This window comes from Larus michahellis, chromosome 5, assembly GCF_964199755.1.
Source record: "Larus michahellis chromosome 5, bLarMic1.1, whole genome shotgun sequence".
Classification (NCBI taxonomy): domain Eukaryota; kingdom Metazoa; phylum Chordata; class Aves; order Charadriiformes; family Laridae; genus Larus; species Larus michahellis.
In genome coordinates, this window is record NC_133900.1 from 39,534,753 (window position 1) to 39,555,587 (window position 20,835).

The 20,835-nt window shown below is 40.6% G+C and overlaps 2 protein-coding genes across 5 annotated transcripts; one reads left to right on the forward strand and one right to left on the reverse strand.

The window, feature by feature from the left end:
• The first annotated feature begins 1,310 nt into the window (after positions 1 to 1,310).
• On the forward strand, positions 1,311 to 9,036 carry FGB (fibrinogen beta chain). 4 transcript variants are annotated; one of them, XM_074589721.1, is made up of 9 exons: positions 1,339 to 1,444; positions 1,704 to 1,723; positions 3,031 to 3,234; positions 4,644 to 4,827; positions 5,421 to 5,648; positions 6,257 to 6,370; positions 6,939 to 7,061; positions 7,241 to 7,526; positions 8,435 to 9,036. In XM_074589721.1, exons 2-9 carry the CDS (start codon positions 1,721 to 1,723, stop codon positions 8,661 to 8,663), a joined length of 1,371 nt encoding a protein of 456 aa, XP_074445822.1. In that variant the 5' UTR covers positions 1,339 to 1,444; positions 1,704 to 1,720; the 3' UTR covers positions 8,664 to 9,036. The 4 variants fall into 4 exon arrangements, with proteins under 4 accessions (XP_074445821.1, XP_074445822.1, XP_074445823.1 ...); XM_074589720.1 differs by lacking the exon at positions 1,704 to 1,723 and having other exon boundaries at positions 1,311 to 1,444; XM_074589722.1 differs by lacking the exon at positions 1,339 to 1,444 and having other exon boundaries at positions 1,481 to 1,723.
• A 2,022-nt stretch (positions 9,037 to 11,058) lies between these two features.
• On the reverse strand, positions 11,059 to 18,053 carry FGA (fibrinogen alpha chain). The gene is made up of 6 exons (XM_074589723.1): positions 17,931 to 18,053; positions 16,041 to 16,169; positions 14,763 to 14,946; positions 14,322 to 14,467; positions 12,302 to 13,382; positions 11,059 to 11,922 (listed from the first exon to the last, which is right to left on the reverse strand). The coding sequence occupies exons 1-6, from the start codon at positions 17,979 to 17,981 to the stop codon at positions 11,213 to 11,215; spliced, it is 2,301 nt and encodes a 766-aa protein (XP_074445824.1). The 5' UTR covers positions 17,982 to 18,053; the 3' UTR covers positions 11,059 to 11,212.
• Positions 18,054 to 20,835: the final 2,782 nt, after the last annotated feature.

A 20,835-nucleotide genomic window follows, 5' to 3' on the forward strand; every position in this document is an offset into this window, starting at 1 on the left:
ATGTCAGTTTTGGCCTTAGGCAGATTTCTTTAATGCCTGTAGGGAGAAGTTTGTGTTCTTCCAAATCTAATAGTGCTGGTGATGTCCTCATGCGAGGGATCAAACTCAGTGGAGTTAGAGCTCCTTGAGCCATGGCTGATTTTGGTCCAAGCTGATAAATAATTAAACCAGTCAGGTTAAACAGTTTTCATGTTTCGGGAATCTCCACAGTTTACAAAAATTCTGACAACAGCATGAATACAGGAAAAAGGCCTAAACCAAGCAATTTTAGGCGTTCTCATCTATTTTACCATAAATTCTACCACTCCATCAAGTTGGTCTTTGAAATGGAACCTCACCCACGGTTTGCGTCTCTTCATGTCTTCAGACATCGATATGAATGACTTCAGAAAAGTGTGCTGGCCCTCACTCAGCCCATTTTATTTCATTCAGTATATTATGATAACTTATAATGCAAAAGAAAATCACAGTATATAAAGACACTGAAATGTTAAAACTCTGCAAATATGAGAGCAGCGATATGCCATACTCTTAAAAAACATCAGAAAGCATGTTTGAGTATTCCACTATGATTACAAATAACTTCATGTTGTATTGTTTTATCAGATTATTAAAAACATTTAAATAAAGTTTGACAGATATACTTTTTGTATTAAGAAAGGAAAACAGCAAATTAATATGTAAAATTTAATTATTTTTGTTCATTTACAATGTCATATTGTTAATGTAATGCAATAGCATTGTTTTATGCTTACAATATTCTTCTGATCTTTAATTAGATCAAAACAATGTTTTAATTCAAAATTATTAATGATATAATGAACATAATATACTCTTTGTTGCTCTTCTACTTAAAAGAGACCCAAAGACTTGCATACCTATCCAGGTACTGTCAGAACTATTTAGAAGAATGTAGCAATCTGTATGATGTGAGTTTAGTTCAAATTTAATATGATATTTCTGAAAGTTCAAATTTTCAGCAGAGAAAAAAAAAAAAAGGATGGTCACCTTTTCAACTGTTTTAAAAGACTTGTGATTTTTGAGAAAACAGTAACCTTGTGTAATCTGAGCAGGAGGTGCTTTTAAGGATTTAAACATCTATCTGATGCCAGCATCAACAGAGGTCTCTGGGACACGTAGATAAGAGTTGTTCAGAGAAATTGCTCAACAACAAATGTATTCAGGCACACAGTGAAGAGAAAGGTTGAATATTAACAGAGATACAGTGATTGCTCAGAAGGGCTGGTCCTATCACTGTCAAGCTGGGAAATTAGGGTTGCTGCCTATATATATAGGAACAGAGGGGACCTTTCCTTGTCAGAGCTGCTGGTGGGAGAAGGTCACTGAGCTGCTCAAGCAATCCAGCACCATGAAACTGCTCCTGCTGTTCCTGCTCTGTGTTTCCTCTGTTAAATCTCAGGCCTCTAGTGACTATGACGATGAGGTTGTAATACTGATCATAATGACTAATAATTATAATAGTGAAAATTAATAATTTCATTTAATTGCATGCATGACTTAGCTTATGTGAGTTAGCTAAGTTAGAAGCTGTGGGGAAAAAATGATCCAGTGCATGTTCATGTTCCACTTGAGGTGTTCAAAGAAATAACCTTTTTATTATTTCTTCATGTATATGTAACTGCACAATAGTTATTTTCTGAGTTTGGATATATTGTCTTTGTATTTATTTTCTTTTTCTGTAGGGAATGAAGAATATCTGATGGTAAGATTAGTTATTTTGCTGAATTTATTTAAAGATATTAATTTAGCAATGTTGACATATGATATTACAGACAATTGATATCAGGTGCAAAGGAGTAGAAAAGTGCAATTAATCATGTCCTGTCTCAAAGACAGTAAAAAATTTTCTATGGATTCAGTAGACATTGAAAAAAAATTAACTACCCATTCATATAGTTTTACATTGGAAATGGAGAAGTAACAATTGTTAAACAAAAAGGCAAGCAATGAGGATCAATCTAAAATAATAGTTTAACCTATATTTAGTTTTGTTTAAGTAAAATATTTTAATGGGAAATACAATTTAGAATCTCAGTACATTTTTTATATTTTGAAAATCCCTGCAAAAATGAAATAGTAATTTCAAAGGGTAATCAGAAATGAGACTATTTTCTGTTATACAATCTAAGTATTTGTGTTGGTACGTTGACTATTGATAACACTACGATGCTAAATAATTTTCAGCAATGTTGTGATTTGTATGCTGCCTACTTTTGAAACTACTTGAAGCCTCTGATCCTGGATCCTTTCAAATGGTTGTTATTTATAGCTAAGTTGGAGCGGGATTGGAGATGATTGAAGGTTTTGATTCAGTAGTTCAAGCAACTATTAATTCAAATGTTTTAGTTTCAACAAGCGCTTAGAGACCAGGCCTGTTTTCCTTGCTCAGCCTATTAGACTTTTTCATTTCTGGCAGAGATGGGGAATGTATGCATCAGACGGAGCTCTGAAAACCTACCCAGAGAGATGTTATTGAATGCTTTTCCTAATTCCATCAGTTAATAGCTGGCATGTGGCCTGAGACCTGATGATGTATTTGACTATGGCCTGATTTTCTGAGGCCTTACAAATTTTCTTGTAGCTCAATCAAAAGCTAGGACACTGATAACGTGATGCTGAATATTCTTCTTAGCCCTAAGAATGTCTAATTACTTTCTTTTTATCCTACTATTTCAAATTTCACGGTGCTTAGTGGCTCTGAACTATATAAATATTATTTCTTTGTCAGAATGAGCTATTAAAATATTGTTTTGCTTTGGTTTGAAGGTTTTTTAGTTTGTCTATATCTAGATAAAGGGAGTGTGACTAGTCTTACAAGGGAGGGCATAACAATGACTTTTACATAATATCAGTATAATATTTCCATTATTACTTTTTCCATTCCATTCCATGGTTTTGCTTGCTGTTAAAAACACTGAAGAGTGCTGAATGGATGCCTCCACCCTGTGCCTAGCATTTTACAATAGCAATCCCAGATTCAGAGAATTTCCTCTCCCCCTGGCTTTGCAGGATGACAGCCCCCAGCCCGATGTTCGAGGCCACCGACCCCTGGACAAAAGGCGGGAATCGGCCCCCACGCTCCGACCCGTGGCACCTCCCATCAGCGGAGGGGGGTACCAGCCCCGGCCCCCAAAGCGGGGGAAGCCGAGCGACAAGAAGGAACGTGTCGTCTACCCTGACGCTGGTGGCTGCAAGCATCCTCTAGAGGAGCTGGTGGGTGTCTGCCTGTTGATGCAGCTGATAACAGACTGTGCTTTTCTTCTAGCGTACCCAACATGGAGTTTTTGTTGCCAAATAAGCGAAGGTCGTTCATTTAAAGCAGCCCAACTTTGCTTCATTGTGCTTGAGTTTGGTAGGACTGCATTCAGAGGAGTAATGCCACAGAGTCCATGGGATTAGTCACGCAGTCAGACAGCATGCAGTGAAGATGGGGAGATGAGATTTGAACCGTAAATGAGGAAAGGAATTATCTGTGGGTTAGCCTGTGCTTTCCACGTGGCTTTGAATGGGTAACTATTAAGAAGGACAGAAAAAGGTTCCTCAGAAGTGCTGGCTTGAATTTCAGATAATCTCAAGGCACCAGGTTCAAGACCAGCTTGGACGGGTCTTTGAGTAACCTGGTCTAGTAGGAAGTGTCCCTGCCCATGGCAGGGGGGTTGCAACAAGATGATCTTTAAGGTCCCTTCCAACTCTAACCATTCTATGATTCTGTGATTCTATAACCCTAGGGACCAAAAAAAATGACCTCCCATGTTTTTCTTAAAATTTGTTTCGAACTGTAAGTATAATCTACCCTCAGTCCCTGCCCCAGCTCTCACAGAAGAGCATCCAAGCATGCTGAGACCTACCATACTCCTCGCTGCCTTGCAAGAGTCTATCACACTCCCTGCTGTGCTCTCTGATGGAAAACTCAAGCTGTAACAATGCTGAGAGGCATCTTAGTGTCTGAGGGCAAATTTGAGCATGGAGGTTTCCAACAAATGAAGTCTGTTAAAACCGAATGAATACATGATTGTGGTGGACCCCCACTGCTGCCTGGGTATTTTGGTTCTCACGGGGCTTCAGAATTTCCCACCTCTTTTTAAAACACTGCTGTCCTTGAGGATGCGGCGCTTGTTGCAGAAGCAATGGTGCTCAGCTTCTTGAGATGATAATTTTTGAATGAATCGTATGTTGGTTTCACAAGAGATAAATATAATAAGGTGTAGAGAACATAGTTGATTCTCCGAGGCTAGTGAAAGAGGACAGGGGTAGATATAAACATGCACAGGCACCAGGTAGTTTCTGACAGGCTTTAGTCATAGTTCAGGTGGCCTAACACCATGAATATTTAACAATGCAGAAAAGTGAAAAGTAGATAGTAGACCAAAAATTGTGAAGAGAGAGGGCTTTCCCCAAGAGCTTCAACAAAAGAGCCCTCCTGGGGGAGTCTGGGCTCCTTCCTGACCTTCAGACTGCAGCTTCGTTGTAGAAGTTGAATGTCTTGAGTCCTTACCTAGATGCTTAAATGTCTGGTCTCACATTGCTAACTGTTCAGTGTGTTCAGAGGTACGGTCATTCACTGATGGGATTAGAAACCTTTTATCTTGACTTTTATTCACAGCCCTTTTTGATTTTTTAAGGGAGTGCTGTGTCCAACTGGATGCGAGCTGCAAACTACACTGGTAAAACAGGAAAAAAATGTGAAAGCAGTTGTTCGTGATCTAAAGGACAAAGTGAGCAAACTGTCTGATACCTCTACGACTTTCTATGAATACGTGACTGTTCTAGACGATAAATTGGTAAAGAGGCAAAAACAAAGACAAGGTATGCTATTTCTATGAATTACTAGTGTAAATGGTGTTGCAGTTCTATTGGCATTGCTACTGTTACTTGTTAATTAGACTTCCTAAAAAAAAATCTGAAAGACGGTGGAATATCTAGAAAAGTAGGGTTCCATGACCATGTCCTCTTAAATCTTAAAAAAAAATCCTTTGAGAGAGGCAGAGGAATGGATCTCATACTAAGTCAAGATTCATATGAGGCCCCTAAATGTAAGGGTGATGTGTTCCCCCCTTACCTGCTCTCCTATATCCATCCAATCCCTTTATGCCCAGCTCCTGGCTTGGCACCATGGCTCCCTGGAAAGAAGCTAATTATAGTTCTTTGTCAGAATATAGCACCACTGATAAATGTACTAGCTAGCAAAGAAATAACAATACACATGTACCACTTTCCTGAGAATGTCTGCAAAGTTTTTGCGCACTTTGGAAAAGTAAGCAAAAACAAATGCCTATACTTCCTTCCTGCTAAGGAAAGAAGTGGCTTCTCAAATTGTGTTTACAGATTGCTCTTCATTATTTCGTAACTGGAAAAACATGTTGAAAAATAATCTGTTTTTCATCTCTTTGCTTTTCTAGACAATGACGATATACTTTCTCAGTACAACACAGAAGTGGAACTGCATTATAATTATATAAAGGATAATCTGGACAATAACATCCCGTCTAGCCTCAGGGTCCTTCGTGCAGTTGTGGATTCTTTACACAAAAAGATACAAAAACTGGAAAATGCCATTGCAACCCAGGTGGACTACTGCCGTTCCCCATGTGTTGTTTCTTGTAATATTCCAGTGGTTTCAGGCAAAGGTACTCATTCAACTATAATGACAGCTCTTCTCCCATTTGTATCACTGTGCAAATTGAGAGATGCATCATTCAATTGTTTTGAACATGCCTCTGAAGCTTGTGTCATTGATTAGGATAGCAGAAAAGAGGGAAAGTGGTCCTAAAGGAAAAAAATCTCTTATGGACACCTGTACTGGTCAGACCAAAGATCCTTTTACCCAATATCAGTCTTCATTAGTGGCCAGTAGCATTTTAAAGAAATATGTGCTTCAGGGTCTTTGTAAGGTGGAGGTGATACATTTGTGACTATCAGTTGTACCTTTGTTTTTTTTCAGTCAAGAAAGGTTCTTCTTTCACAAGCTTGTCTAGTTCAAAAAGTCATCGGAAAGTATACATTCTTCCATCACTCAGTTTGAACTTTTAAAAATTCCCATTTGGAAAAGTAGAACACTGTTCTTTTCCCTGATTCTTTCACATGATGTATCACAGAAATCAAAATGGAAGTAGAATTATATATTTATATATATTTAAAATTGTTCCCTTATAATCAGCAAACTGAAGGATAAGAAGATTGTTGAAGAACAACAATCAGCTCTTTCAGTAACAGAGTCTCTGGTTTATTCTTGCAGAATGTGAGGATATTATCAGAAAGGGAGGCGAGGTATCTGAAATGTACCTCATCCAGCCAGATCCTTTCGGCAGACCATACAGAGTATACTGTGACATGGAAACAGATAATGGAGGTTAGTGTGAAATAACTATGTTTTAAAAATACTAATTAATATGGATGCTACACACATTCGTATTAGTAATTTGCATTTTATACAAACGAACATGGACTTATAATTTTTGTAATTACTTGAGAATTAAGTCTGATTGACTCGTTCAGACAGGTCTTGTTGGACATCTTCAGATGTTCATTAGGATACTTATATAATGAAACTGCAAATAAATTGCTGGGATAGGCTTTGTAAATAAAAATGGATCTGACTATGACTAGAATGGACAATGTATGGGTGGGCAGACAAGGACAGCCTGGCTCTTTTCTTACTCTGCTGCTATATGCTAGATAAAAGATCAGGGTAAAAAGTCCTTCAAATTCTGCTTTTTCCAGCATTCCTTATGAAGCAAGGCGCTATTTGAGTATGAGCAAAAATGGCAAGGCTGAGCTCATAGGCAGTGAAAATTCAGACCTGCTGCAAGGAAGCCGTATGTTCCACTTGCCTTGAGATGAAGATAAAGGGGCTGTATCTTAATGTTTCATGCTTCTTTCTTAGCGGCAATTTAATCTAAATACTGTCGCTCCTGCAGGCTGGACTTTGATTCAGAACCGCCAGGACGGCAGTGTTAATTTTGGAAGAGTATGGGATCAATATAAAAAAGGATTTGGAAATGTTGCGAAGAGTGGAGGGAAGAACTACTGTGATACCCCAGGTAAAACACCAAGCATGAAAGGGCTCTTCTTACTGAAACTGTTTTCTTATATTTCTCAAAGTTCTTTGATTTTTTTTAAATTAACTAGTCCACTTTGGCAGACCTATAGGCAAATCATAAAGTTGCCTTGAATTTTATTGTGAAGTCTATTCACAGAGCTCTCACTGGTTGCTTCTCAGGTGAATATTGGCTTGGGAATGACAAAATCAGCCAGCTTACCAAAATAGGGCCCACTGAAGTTTTAATTGAAATGGAGGACTGGAATGGTGACAAAGTATCAGCTCATTATGGAGGTTTCACCATACAGAATGAAGGAAACAAGTACCAACTTTCAGTCAGTAACTACAAGGGCAATGCAGGGAACGCGCTAATGGATGGCGCTTCACAACTGCATGGAGAAAACAGGACAATGACAATTCACAATGGCATGTTCTTCAGTACTTATGACAGAGACAACGATGGATGGTATGTACTTGCATTAGACATTTAAAGTAAAAATGGAGCTTAAAGTAGAGCTGAATATAGAATATTTCTCTAATTTGCTGTTAGTTTTCATAGTATTTCGTGGTATCTTAAAATATGTTTTATCCCTGCAAGTTACCAGCCAAATGTCCATGCAGTTCTCTTGCCTTAGCCAAGGGCAGGTAAAACTATTTATTAGGTTAGTACTGCTCCACAATCAAGTAAGAAGCAAGCATGCTGAATTTTACTGATTCCGGGAATGACATTACCATAGACAAATCAGCAAATCTGGATGCAATAGATTAATTGTCAGAGATTGATGGTAGCAGTGCTGAGGACACTGTCTTTCTTAAGTAGGAACATTGGTACTCACTCCAGTAACACATAATGGGTCCTCAGGAAAGAGACTGTTAGCATGGCCTGTTTAAAAAACAAAGTTCTGCCTACTTAGAAGACAGGAGCTCAGTTGTAAAGTACACAATTTAGCACTGTATCTCTAAATTGTGTGCTATGTCTTTATCTTAATACCCAATTACGTATTAATGAATAAAGGAATTGTTTAGACTGGGGAAGGCATGCATTTCTCATCGTTTTATATCTTTCAGTTGCATTGATATTGCAGTTATCATTATGAACTGCAAGTAATTGTAGTTATCAATCAGTAAACTAAGATGACACTCCCAAGGAGATGCATTAACTTGTTTTTCTTAGCTGCTTCATCTTCCAAGTGCACTGTGTAGCACACACTTGTGATGGTCAATATTTTACAGAAAGTTCAGAGAGGATATTAAATGTTTATTATGGTTTGACAATTTCAGTACAGGGGCAGGTGTATGTACTCCGTCGATCTGTTTGCTTAACACATCTGTTTGTTCTTCTGTCACTCTTAACACTTGCTTTTCTCTCATCAGGTTAACCACTGATCCAAGAAAACAGTGCTCCAAAGAAGATGGTGGTGGATGGTGGTACAACCGCTGCCACTCAGCCAACCCCAATGGCAGATACTATTGGGGAGGGACCTACAGCTGGGATATGGCAAAACATGGTACGGATGATGGTGTTGTATGGATGAACTGGAAAGGGTCATGGTATTCAATGAAGAAGATGAGCATGAAAATCAGGCCATACTTTCCACACTAGCCATTATCAAAATGTGCAGAATCAGGGATTTTCTTTTAATATTTGTACATGGTTATCTTTTTAGCCACAGTGTTCAGGCTTGTCTTTACATATGAGAACCAAATATGTATGTACGAGCATATTGTGACCTAAAGTGAAAAGCTATGTCAACCGCAAATCAAAGTCTGACTGATGAAAATAACTCACAAGTGTGTTTTGTTGCATTTTTCATTTGTTCACAAGACAGAAGTAACTATTATAGAATAATGCTGATAAAAAAAACGCAAACCCAACTTGTTTCACTATTTTACAAGGGACTTCTATACCACCTTTGAAGAGGGAGAGGATTATTTTTAAGAGTTTTCTAAAAATTAAATAAAGCCTTAAAACTAAAGTTTTCTTCGCTTGATTCCTAAGTATTTATGCATTATCTGGGAAGAAGCAAACACATTCCACTAAATAAGGGACAGTCATTTTCTATTATATTATAAAGGTAATGGTAACTACCTGTGTAAGAAGTTGAGAAGGAATAAAGGGAAAATATAGCATCTAACACATAAGTAGGTCACCAGTCACTTAGTTCAAATCCTGTATGCTGGATAAAATATGCCCTTTCCTGGGACCTTGCTCACATCCTGTGCCTCTTAATATCCCTTCCACCATCCCCCATCCTTTTATCGGAATTAGAATATTAGAATATTAGAAGACCTGGCTGGTATGCCTTTCACACAATCGCTATTGTTGGACTAGAGTGACTCCAATCATAGGGTAGGTGGAGGTTGGGTATTTCATTGAAGCTAGGCTCCCTCTGTAGCTAGGAGCAGATGTTGTCCCAAAGACAGGACTTCCCAGCCCTGGTAGGCAGGATCAAACATCTCTCAGAGGGGACTGCCTTCCTCCACAAAGGAAGGGACCCAGATCACTAGTGACAGATGGATCCCATCTGAAACCTCTCATGTTGATTTAAACCGTGGAACCCAGGAGGACAAGGAGGAGACATCATGGCAGCACCTCACTGAGCACAAATTTTCAGCATCCCCACAGGCAGGCTTCCGCTGAGGCTAGGAAACAAAAACACAAGGCGTAAAGCAGCAACCCCTTTTCCAAAAGCACAGACATTTTGCTGCACATGGCTGTAAAGATGTCTTTGGTCTTCAGCAAACTTGCCAAAAAGGTTAGACAGTGGCTGTCTTTGAGAACACTGAAAAAGGGCTAAAAGAGGGTTGCTTTGCCAGTATTTGATGATACTGTTAAATGGTATGAAACACGCTGGCCAGTGAGATTGGAGGCAAGGAAAGTTTGCTCATGCTTGTTTCCCAATAGAAGCACAGAAATATTAAACAGAGTAAATGCTTGTGTAATTTTATGTCATAAGGTATAAAGGTAAACACAGCATGTTCTTGTGTAATTGTGTAATCAATATAACTGTTTTTCCATGCACAGAATCACAGAATGGTAGGGGTTGGAAAGGACCTCTGGAGATCATCTAGTCCAACCCCCCTGCCAGAGCAGGGTCACCTAGAGCAGGTTGCACAGGAACGCGTCCAGGCGGGTTTTGAATGTCTCCAGAGAAGGAGACTCCACCACCTCTCTGGGCAGCCTGTTCCAGTGCTCTGCCACCCTCAAAGTAAAGAAGTTTTTCCTGCATCCAGATTTCTCCTAAAAAATCCTTACCACACACTGTCAGCAAGTTGCTGATTTAAACCCCTCATCTGTAGAAAAGTCCTTGCTTGACACATGTGCCGAAAAACATTCTAAACCAAGGAAATATATACTATAACCATCCACGTTATATCATTTTGCTTGTGCTGGTTACAGTCGTAACCTTTTAGTGGTCACTAGAAAATAGTTGCCTGTTTTGGGAGTTGTATTTTGATGAGTTATCATGAACTGTCTTATTTCAAAGCTACAGTATGCACAGGAAACTACCAATGGGATTGAAAGTCTACCTCCGTATTTGTAAAATCAAAGCTTAGGATATCCTTAAAAGTCAGTATTAGAATGCATGCATCATTTATCAAAGTGTACTCCATGTTAGGTGTGTGCCAAAAGTGAGAACCCAAACCACCCACGCTCTGCCTGGGAATGGAATCCTGCTGCTGTTGTGCTCCCCTCGAAATGGAAATGAGAGGAGATGGCCTAGAAGTGTGACTGTCGATCAGACTTTCACGGTTCATGTTAGTGGAAGCAGGAGTTCATGGTGAACATAATTCTAAATTCTTTTACTTATTTAACACGCTTAAACAAAGTTAATAATTCAAATTATAAATATTTTTATCTCCAGTCAAGGTGTGAGCTGCCAAAGACATAGACATAGACATGGTCAAAGACACAGACAAAGTCTATATAAAAAGGGCTTTAAAAATCAATATTTCCTTGAAAGGGTTTGTCAGTTATAAATAAGACGGAAGAGCTGTTCTGTTAATGATTAATCAGTGTTTATTTTTTAAGCCACAGATGTGTCCAGTTGCCTTCAAATTCACAGGGTAAAAATACATCATGTTCATATATATGTATAAAAAAATCTTTTAAACTTGTAGTTGTAACAGACATATTAAAAGCCTGTTTTTCTACAGCATTTCTATGGGCCTGATTTTCATTCTAACAATTTTAAGGGAATAGTCAGAGGCTCTAAATGGCAGCCAGACCACGCCGTTTTCGATCTCATAAGGCACGTTGTACCTGGGGTCGTAGTGGCCTCCCAGGTAGTAAATGCCATTGAGGTTGGCCGCCTGGCAGCTGTTGTACCACCAGCCGCCCCCGTACATCTCCGCGCAGCTCTCCTCCCAGCGGTCCTGGTCCCGGTCGAAGGTGCTGAACCGCATCTGGGCATGGGACGTGTATTCGGTGCCCTCCTCCAGCCAGCCGGCGATCAGCGCATCCCCGGCGGTCCCCTCGTAGGAGGACACGGCAAGGGGGTACCCTTCTGCTTCAGACCCTACCTGTGCGATATACTCTGCATAGACAGCATTTCCATCCCAGTCCTCTAACTCTACCCGAAGGAGAGTGTCGTTCTGAGTCAGCAAGTGTATGTTTTCATTGCCCAGCCAGAACTCTCCTCGCCCTCTGCCATCCACGCTGCCGAAACCTCTCTTGTAGTCTTGCCAGGTCCGGTTAAAATTCACTGATCCATCCATTCTCTGTTGGATCAATAGCCATCCTCCCAAAGTGGTCTCTTGGTCGCAATAAACTGACAAAACCTTACTGGATCCCGCTGGCTTGATTTTGAAAATGCCACTTTTGGCACCAAAAGTGTGTTTCTGGCGGATATCATCACAGTCTAAAAAAAAAAGTTGATCTGGTTTGACAGGAGTTATCAGCAAAATTTAATAAAAGGTTCAGAGGATCCAAGTACCAATATCTCTGAGGAAAATTGTTAAACATGTCTTGGACTACCCTAGGTATAGTGACAGGCAACATTAGAAAGAATTGAGATAAGAAAACTTTACATACTTCTTAAATTGTGAATTGTCTATGTGATACCCAAGTATTAATGAAATATTTCCCTTTTTGTTTCTGAGGTGGCAACAAACGGACACAGTGCTTGCGTTTTATCATTACACTGTTGTACTGCAGTATCTAAAACCAATGTGTCAGTTTGGTTATGGATGGAGTTTGGCTCCACTACCTCAGTAACTACTTGTGTGATGCCTGTGTACCTTTCCCAGTGTTGGCTGTCCTTTGCTTCACTCTTGTCCGTCTGAAGCTGCGTGCCTGAAAGTCTGGGGTATCCTCTGCACTCTGATCATGTTGCACCCCACCTAGCTGCTCAGTTATTTCACGGGTCTTTAGTGATTTGCTTTCAAAAGTGGAGCCTCCCTTGTTGAAACTAGAAGAGGAGCTGGTCACTACAGCCTTGGAGTGACTTGCACTGCCAGATGGGAATCCAGATGGCTGAAGGTGAAGTCCTCCAAAGTCATCTTCTTCCTCCTCTCCTAAGTCTGTAAATTTGCCTTTCCCCCCATAAGTCCCTGAATGACTGGATGTTCCAGTACCTAAGTGACTACTGCCTGTGCCAGTTACGTGGCTGCTAGTTGAAATGCTGCTAGATCCAGCAAAGTGCCTATTAGCGGTGGATGGAGAGTCAGGGGTAAAAAATGATTCCATGCCAGGGAATAAACTGTCTAGCTTGTGGAAGCCATCTGTCCCACCAACATGATACACGCTTCCTTCCCCTCCAACATTTCCTCCTCCTTGTAAATGGGAGCAGTCTGAGCCATCAGAAGAAACCACTTTTTCAACTACTTCTTCTCTAGGGCCATCAGGGCCGGTGACAATTTTTTTGGTGGTAGTTTTGGTGCATCTACGAACAGTGGAGGAGGTTCTGTCTCCCAGACCATGGGTTTCTCTCCCATGAGTAGAAGTAACTAATTTGCTGGTGCGTGAAGGTCCATCCCCCCTTGATTCTGCCATGGGATAGAAGCTGTCGCCTCGGGAGGGGTTCGTGTCTGTTTCTGATCTTTCTAATACCGCTTGCATCTGCCTGATGTTATTAACTATGTTCAGAGCCTGCATTTCAGGCAGAGGCTTATGCTTAAAATGCTCAGGAACATTTGAGTCCTTAAGTGGCCTCATTTTCAGTGTGCTCAAGGTGGTTGTTTGAAGCTCTGGGTGCAAGTTGATGGAGTTGGCTTGGGTAAGCTGCTTCTGGATGTTGTCATAGCTTTCTTTGTCCACCTGGTAATCAAAGCTTTTAGCACAGGTTCCTTTGCAAGATCGTATCTTAATATCAATGTCCACCTATATAAACGGAGAGAAATAATTTGGTTAGGGAGCTTTCCTGACTTTCTCAAGCAAGTGTATCCTTTGACTGGACTGGGGAAAGGTGGGAGCTGCCCTGGTACCTCCCACCTACAGCTAAGCTTTTCCAAAGCTCAGTTTTGAAAGCATTCCTGGGTTTATTCCACTGTAAATACGACATGTGCAATAGCACAGTGCACAGGAACTCCCTGGAGAAATATGTTGTAGCATGTTCCCAATCTCTGCTCCCTTTATTCGTGAGCCATAGGGGTGTCCTCCTGTGTTTGGAGGGAGTGCTGCAGAGCTGGGCACACTCCCTGGGGACTGGGGCAGAAACAGGTCCTCCAAGGAGAGGGGAAGACACTGGACATGTCCCAGAGCTTGTCATGGCCCTGCTGTGAGGCCTGCCATCCTGGGGTTACCACTGCTTTCCCAAATGATCCAAACGCTGTATCTCTGATCCAGGGATAAAAATGGGCTTTTGAGCAAAACTGCTGTTTGTGACAGGACTTTTCCTTGCATTACCATCAGCAGAATTGGCCGCAACCTGGGAAGACGGGCTCTAATGCCAGCACTGTCTGTGGGCAGTGGTGGCAGCACCGGGGAAGGACAGGGCACATCCCCGTCATCCTAGCTGCTCAGCAGCTCCTTACAGCAGGAGAAATGCCTCACACAGAGCCAGTTATCAGCAGATCTAACATCCTTGCTGCCCATCTGAGAGGGCTGATGGGACCAGGAGTCCTCCTGAGCAGGAAAAGAAAACCAAGCTACACAAAAGAAAATCCAAAAATCATTTGGGGATTTGCCTCAGCAAGTCAGATCTTGTGGGAGTTGCATCATGTTTTCTTCCAGAGGCAGCACTGCTCACCACGTGTAATGGGTAGACCCTCTTTCTGTAGCTGTCCTGGAAAGAATGGAAATTATGTAGCTGCTACCTACCTCCAAGCGCTTCATCTCCACCACCTGTTCCTGGATGCTGCTCTGCAGAGCTTTAATTCTGTTTACTTGAGTGATAACTCTCTGCTTCAATGTCACAATTCTCCGCCTCAGTTCTCCCGACAAGTGACCGTAAGTCTCATCAGTCTCTGAAACAGAAATGCATCACAGTCACCCGTGCACGTGAGATTTTCTTTCCTAAAAGAATAGCGTAGTTTAAAATATGCAATTAAAACACGTAATTAAGAACATATTTCTCATAGTACTGAGCAGGTAAAAATTTAATTAGTTTTTACCAGATAACAGTTAAGAATTTTGTATTACTATGTTTATTCTGGCTCTTGATAATGAGGTCCAGTGCAGCATATATTTCCACTGCGTATTTCTTATGCACAAAAAAAATAATTCCACAATCGATAATAAAACTGGGTGCAAGATACTCACGCTGAGCACTGTCCAAGTTTGGTTTTAGTACGTTTATGGTTTCCACAATTATCCGATTGGATTTTTTATAGTTGTTTTGATTTTCTGCAAGCAGCTTCTTGATTTTATCTATTCTGTGATTATAATCCTGGTCCGTTTCATCAATCAGTCCTTGCATTCTGCAGCCTGATGGACATTTTGTACCCTAAAATTGGAAGAGGGAAATAATTGTCTCAAAATCTTCATAAATAAACCTGTTTTTAACATTAGGTTTGCAGAATTTTGGCCAACAACGAAAACACATTAAAAAAAAAATTAGGGCAAGATTCTGCAAGTTCTCTTCAGATGTCCTGTCCTGTTCATCCAACGACTTCGCCAAGGACTTGTGTGACTTGGAACAAACCACCTGGGGGCTGATCCTTTACCTCTTATGCCTCTGGCACTGGTGTGATGGAATCAGTGAAGCGCATCCGCAGACACCTGCCAGAAGGGGTGTGCAAGGAACAAGTAAACCCTTAATTTTCCCTCTCCGCTGTTCCTCAGGGGTGAAATATGACATACATACATATATATATATGTATGTATATGTCTGTCTCTCTCCCAAAGGGCTGCTGTAAGAAGTCTGTTGCCCAGTTTGAGCAAGGACGTTAGAGGCCAACTTATTTAAGCAGAATTTTCCTCAGATAAGCTTAATGTTCTTACAGACTAAAGCTCTTTGCCAAGATGTCATCAAATAAATGTAGCACAGAGATGGGCTGAGATGCAAGAGGCAAGAGAGAGACAAATTAACAGTTTATACACAAAGATATCCAGTCAATTGTTATGAATCTTTTCCTGAACACTTTGTCATCTGACTTCCTAAAAAGTAACCAGTGAAGTGTAAGCTATTTCTAGCTATTTCTTTTCCTTGTCACACATCTTTCCTTCCATTGCCTTTCTTTTTTACCAACTCCAAAAGTGGCAATATCAAAATTCTGAAAAGAAATCCTCCTTTTTTTTTTTCTAGGAATAGCTGCCTTTTATGTCATCTTTCTTTTCCAGACTTATTTTCTCTTCTGATTCTGCAGCCCTGCAAACTTCTCTTCTTCCTCTTTCTTTCTCCTCATTTTTTTCCATCTTCTTTTTTTTCCCCACAGGAGATCTCTCCAGGCTGCCCCGACGTGAAGCGTTGCCTGTCCTCCCTCAGACCTAAAGCCCCACGGTGTGCTGGCTGCATGGTGCCCATCGTAGTGATGCAGCTGAGATCTGTGAGCATCCTACAGACGGGCCCTGCTTTCACCCCCAGAGCTCATTGCTCACCCAGTCATCGTCCGCACAGATGGGCCAGTTCTTCTCATACTGGCAGGAGGACTGGGACATGTGCTCCACGATCCTGGGACCACGCACTCCTGCACCCTCCCTTTCGAAGGCACTCTCTCCGTCTTGTGCCTGCCAGGAGGAAAAAAGGGGAAGAGCAGAACCGAGATTAACTAAAAAGGTGCCAAGACAACAGAAATATAATGCCAACGTCCTCAAACACTCAGTGGCATAGCTGATGTATGGCAATTACAGCCATCTGGAAAGCATCACACTAAATACCACAAGGATTTTATTCCTGACACTTCTTGTAAGATACAATTTTGTTTGTTTTGTCAGAATAAAGCTTTTCATCTCTTAAAATCAGTTCTGCTATGCAGGGAGCTGGTGATGCGCAGGATATATCATGATAATATCATTCCACAGATACCTTGTATTCTGCATGTAAATATAAAATTAACTTGAAATTAGATTGAAACTGGTTAAGTTAAAGCAAACACTTAAAAAATCCCATGTTCTATTTCTAATATTTCTAAATTTCTATTTTCATTCTACCACCTTCAATCTATACAAAACCGGCTTAAAGATGTATATGAAGAGAGTTTTCCCCACAGTGTTTCTGATTTTAATCACAGTGCTAGCTGTAAGCCTGTAGCAGCGTGTTTTGCCTGGCATAAAGAACAAGAAAGCTAATAACATCGTAATAAAAATAGTAATGTCAGTGATGGATGGACTTCACTATGCTAATGGAAAGAAAAGAAATAAATATACTGAGATTTTCTTCCAACATGAGAAGAGTAAGTGCATGTATACAAAACTAATTCTAAACCAAAACACTGTAAGGATTCCTACTGTGTTATCACTTAGTGAAAGACTGGAAAAGAATTCTTTTTTCATAAAAGAAAGCCCTGTTTTAGGGCTTGAGATGTAATTAGGTCTGACTGGATTCCTCCGCATACTTTATCTTCTTTTCAACCAGCATAATTAATGCTTGAAGATATGAATGATTAATTATTATTATGATTAATGCTTAATTCTAAGGCAGAGACAGTTTTCCTAATTCTAGCCTCCAGGGCCAGAACCTCAGCCCTGGGGAAGTGGAATGTCATTACTAAAATCAGCAGATTCACGCTGGTGTGATGCATCCTGAGGATGTGGCCCAAGTGCCTCTTAAAAGTAACAAATAGAAATTTGACTTTTAGGTGGTCTGTGCCCTTTCAGCACTGACAGCTCCGGTGCGACCGCTTCTGTTTTGGCCCATCCGCTTCCTGTAATTTCTGTCCTTTGTTAAAACATGCACATTCTTCAAAAAACAGTCACAAAGAGAAACATAAAGAATCTAACATGAGATTATGACCTAAGACCTCAATGAGAAAAGAGCAAGGTTATATTAGCATAGTTGAAAATCAAGTCTATCTCTTTCCTTATCTAAAAGTTGATTCTTAGCTGTAGTTTAACCTGATGTTGCTGCCACAGGAATCCTTTCTTTTTTTGATACGTATTTTATAATAAAGGTATTATGAGTCATTCACCCTAATAAACATGAAAATTCCTGGCTGTCTGGAGCCACCAGCATCCAGTCGGTTAGATTTAAGACTTAAAGCATCACCTATGAATCTATGAATTCATGTTAATGTACATACTTTGCTGCTCCTGAAGCCAGGCAGATTCAGCAAAACCGAATTAAGCAAAAGTAGAGCACTGGATACTCAAAAACTACTGATGAAAGTCCAGCAGTGAAGTGGTTACAGTAAGCTTGTGCATATGTGTATGCATTGAATTTTACAAGTTAGGTGATAGCCAAAATGTATCTAACTAATGAATGAACATTAAATAAATGCTTACTCTTCAAAATATAAAGATATGAAAAGAATCAAGTAAGCAAACTCATACCCAGGCTAAGTTGAGGCACAGCAACACACAGAGGATCCTCATTGATATCATCTTCAGGAGAATAGTGAGAAGAACTCAGACTGAAAGGATGCTCTTCACCGGTCTTTTGGTGCAATTTAAACCTTAATGCAAAGCTGAGATTAATCATTATGCTCCCTTCTGTTTGGAGATAAAACATGCCAAGTGCTCCCCTCCCCCTTAGGTGATTACTTAAGGCCTCTTGCACAAGTTTCTGATGTTATTTACTCCAGATAAGTTTGTACAACACCAACATGCAGGCAACACCATGTATTCCAGGAAAAAATCTGTCTAAAGCTTAGTTTCTTGTAACTGGATGTTCAACTGTATGTATGCAGGACCTGGCGGGATCCAGCAATGCTTACCTGCTGGAAAACACACACTCTGTGCGATGGGCATTTAGCTAGCATAATCAAAGAGCCGATATTTGGAAAAGCAAGTCATTGGTTTGCCCTTTCTGTGTGACTGTGTTCCACTGCTGTGAAATTTGCTGGCCTTTCCAAAGCAAGTAGTAGTCTAAGAAAGGTTGATACAGTCTATCTGTGACCATGTGGTCATCAACCAAAATTAATTCCTGAGGAGTGCAGAGCCCAGTTTACACCAGTTCTTACAGCTGGACTTTACTGGCATTTGTATAATGCATGATGTGTTTAACATTATGCCGTCTCTTACACAAATGGTTTATTATAAATTTTTATCAAGTAGCATTTGTTTGAAATGAACACATATTTATGAAAAGCACAGTGGAGCGGTACTTGAAAATGTCCCAGGACAGATGTTAAGCATAACTAAATCTTCCTAAGGAGTCATGTCTCCTTAAATTTTTGTATAATGGGTATAGCTTCTATGTGGCAATTGGTGATAATGTTCTGCTGCTGTGAGCCCTATAACAAGCCTGACTGTTACTGGGCAGTGTTGTACATGGCTTTCAGACACTTGAGGGATGCTGCCCATCTCAAAAGTTGCCACCGCAGTGAGAGGAACAAGCAAGAAAACCCTTACTTGAGCAAATGTGGGCCTAATCAGTTGAAAGAACAAAATTCTCTCTTGGCTTTTTAAAACCTTATGATATTCACAAAGCTCTACATCATGTTCTGCTTTAGTGGGACATGTTTAAGCTTGACTCTGGCATTTTAAAACATATTTAATTCAAAATAGCTGATTTTAGCTTTGGATCCATTCCAGCAGCCATCCCAGGCTTTGCCTTATCCTCCTTTCCTCTCCGTTTCCTCCTGTTTTCTCCCTTAGGAGCCTTGAACCCTCTCCATGTACAGTTCACTGCAGTTGAACTGGACCCTTTGTTTCCTCCCATTTCTGTCCTTGCATTTCATGCCTCTATCATCTAGAAAAACCCTCTTAAACGTAACTTAACTTATACCAATATCATCAATAGTGAGTCATATCCTCAGGTAGCAGAAGAGCTCAGTAAGATGGTGCTACATCGATTAACATCTACACCACCAGGACCTGGTTTTTCATGACTAAGAGTTTCTGTTATATTTAAGGCTTAAGCTTATTCTGGAACAAGATGTTTTGTTTATTTCAATTCCCTGCAACACACTTTGTAAAGTCTTCCATTGAATCCCACGCAGTGCCAGTAATAGTATGATGAAACAAACCTCTTCTGATTTCAGCAACAAGACAGCCCAGCTAACTTCAGCAACAACTGTCCAAACAGACCACATATTACCTTTGCTCAGTTTGAAGATCAGCCAGCCATAGCTGTGTTGTTTGGTTGATAAATGTCTGTAAGGCAGCTCCTGAACTCAAAGCAGATAATAAATATGATTACACACCAAAATGCTCAGCTCTCAACTTCAGCAAGGGTAAGACTGGTGATGCTTCCCTGCTCCAAGTCCTACACAGTTTTGTTCACACTGTTGCAGCGGTTCCATGAAAGAATTATAAAAAGCTCATAGGACAATAAAATGCTTAAAGGAGGGAATGACCACAATGAGAGGAAGTCTTGCAGGATTAGGATTAATTATTTTACAGAACCGAGTAAAATGGGCTTCATCCAAAATATACTGGGGTCCACGGAGAGTCTCCCACTCAAACCAACAAGCTCTAACTTAAACCTCCACGACTGATACAAAACTCTGCTCAAAGATCACAACCTTAGGACCTCTGTGCTCAGGAAAACGAGAATTGCTATTACAACCTTCATGTGCTCTCCTTGTGGGTACACTTGCGGGCTGTGCTTTACCCCAGGATCACACGTGATGCTTCTTCCACCAAACCCCTTCCTCCTCACATTGAGCATGGATGGTGGTCTGCAGGCAAACAGCTGCCCAGAGCTGTATGTTCTTTTCATTGTATGATGATGCTCTGCAGGCTGTTTAAAGTTCAAGGATTTTCCTATGGTGCTCATCACTCAGCTGCCCCAGTGCATTACAAACATTCATTCCCTGGGCACAACTTTCAGTTAAGGTTGTCAAAAAGCAGTTATTTATTTTGGGGATTCATTTTGATAGTCTGAGTCTTCAGAGCACACCTTATGTGCAGATCCCGCTGCCGGCAGCTGCAGCTCTGTGCCTGCACGGGGTCTCAGGAGGAACATCCAGCAGCCAGCTCCAAGACACCCAAGTGACCTGGGTGACGATAGCAGGAATAGCACCTCATTCTGCAGGGTATCAGCTGTAAGTAAGAGACAACTGTGCCCTGCCTGGTCTTACTTACTCACTATATGCGTGACAACCTATGCAACAACTAAAGCATCCTTCATCATTCAGACATGATGTGACATGCCACCTTAGTTCTGGCTTTCCCAATTTGCAAGAGCTTGATTTTGTGATCTTCAGTAATCTCTGAAGATTATTTTTGTAATTTAATAGGCCTTAAAAATCAAGAGCAGTCAGAGCACATCAAGCAGTAGAATTTCTGCCTT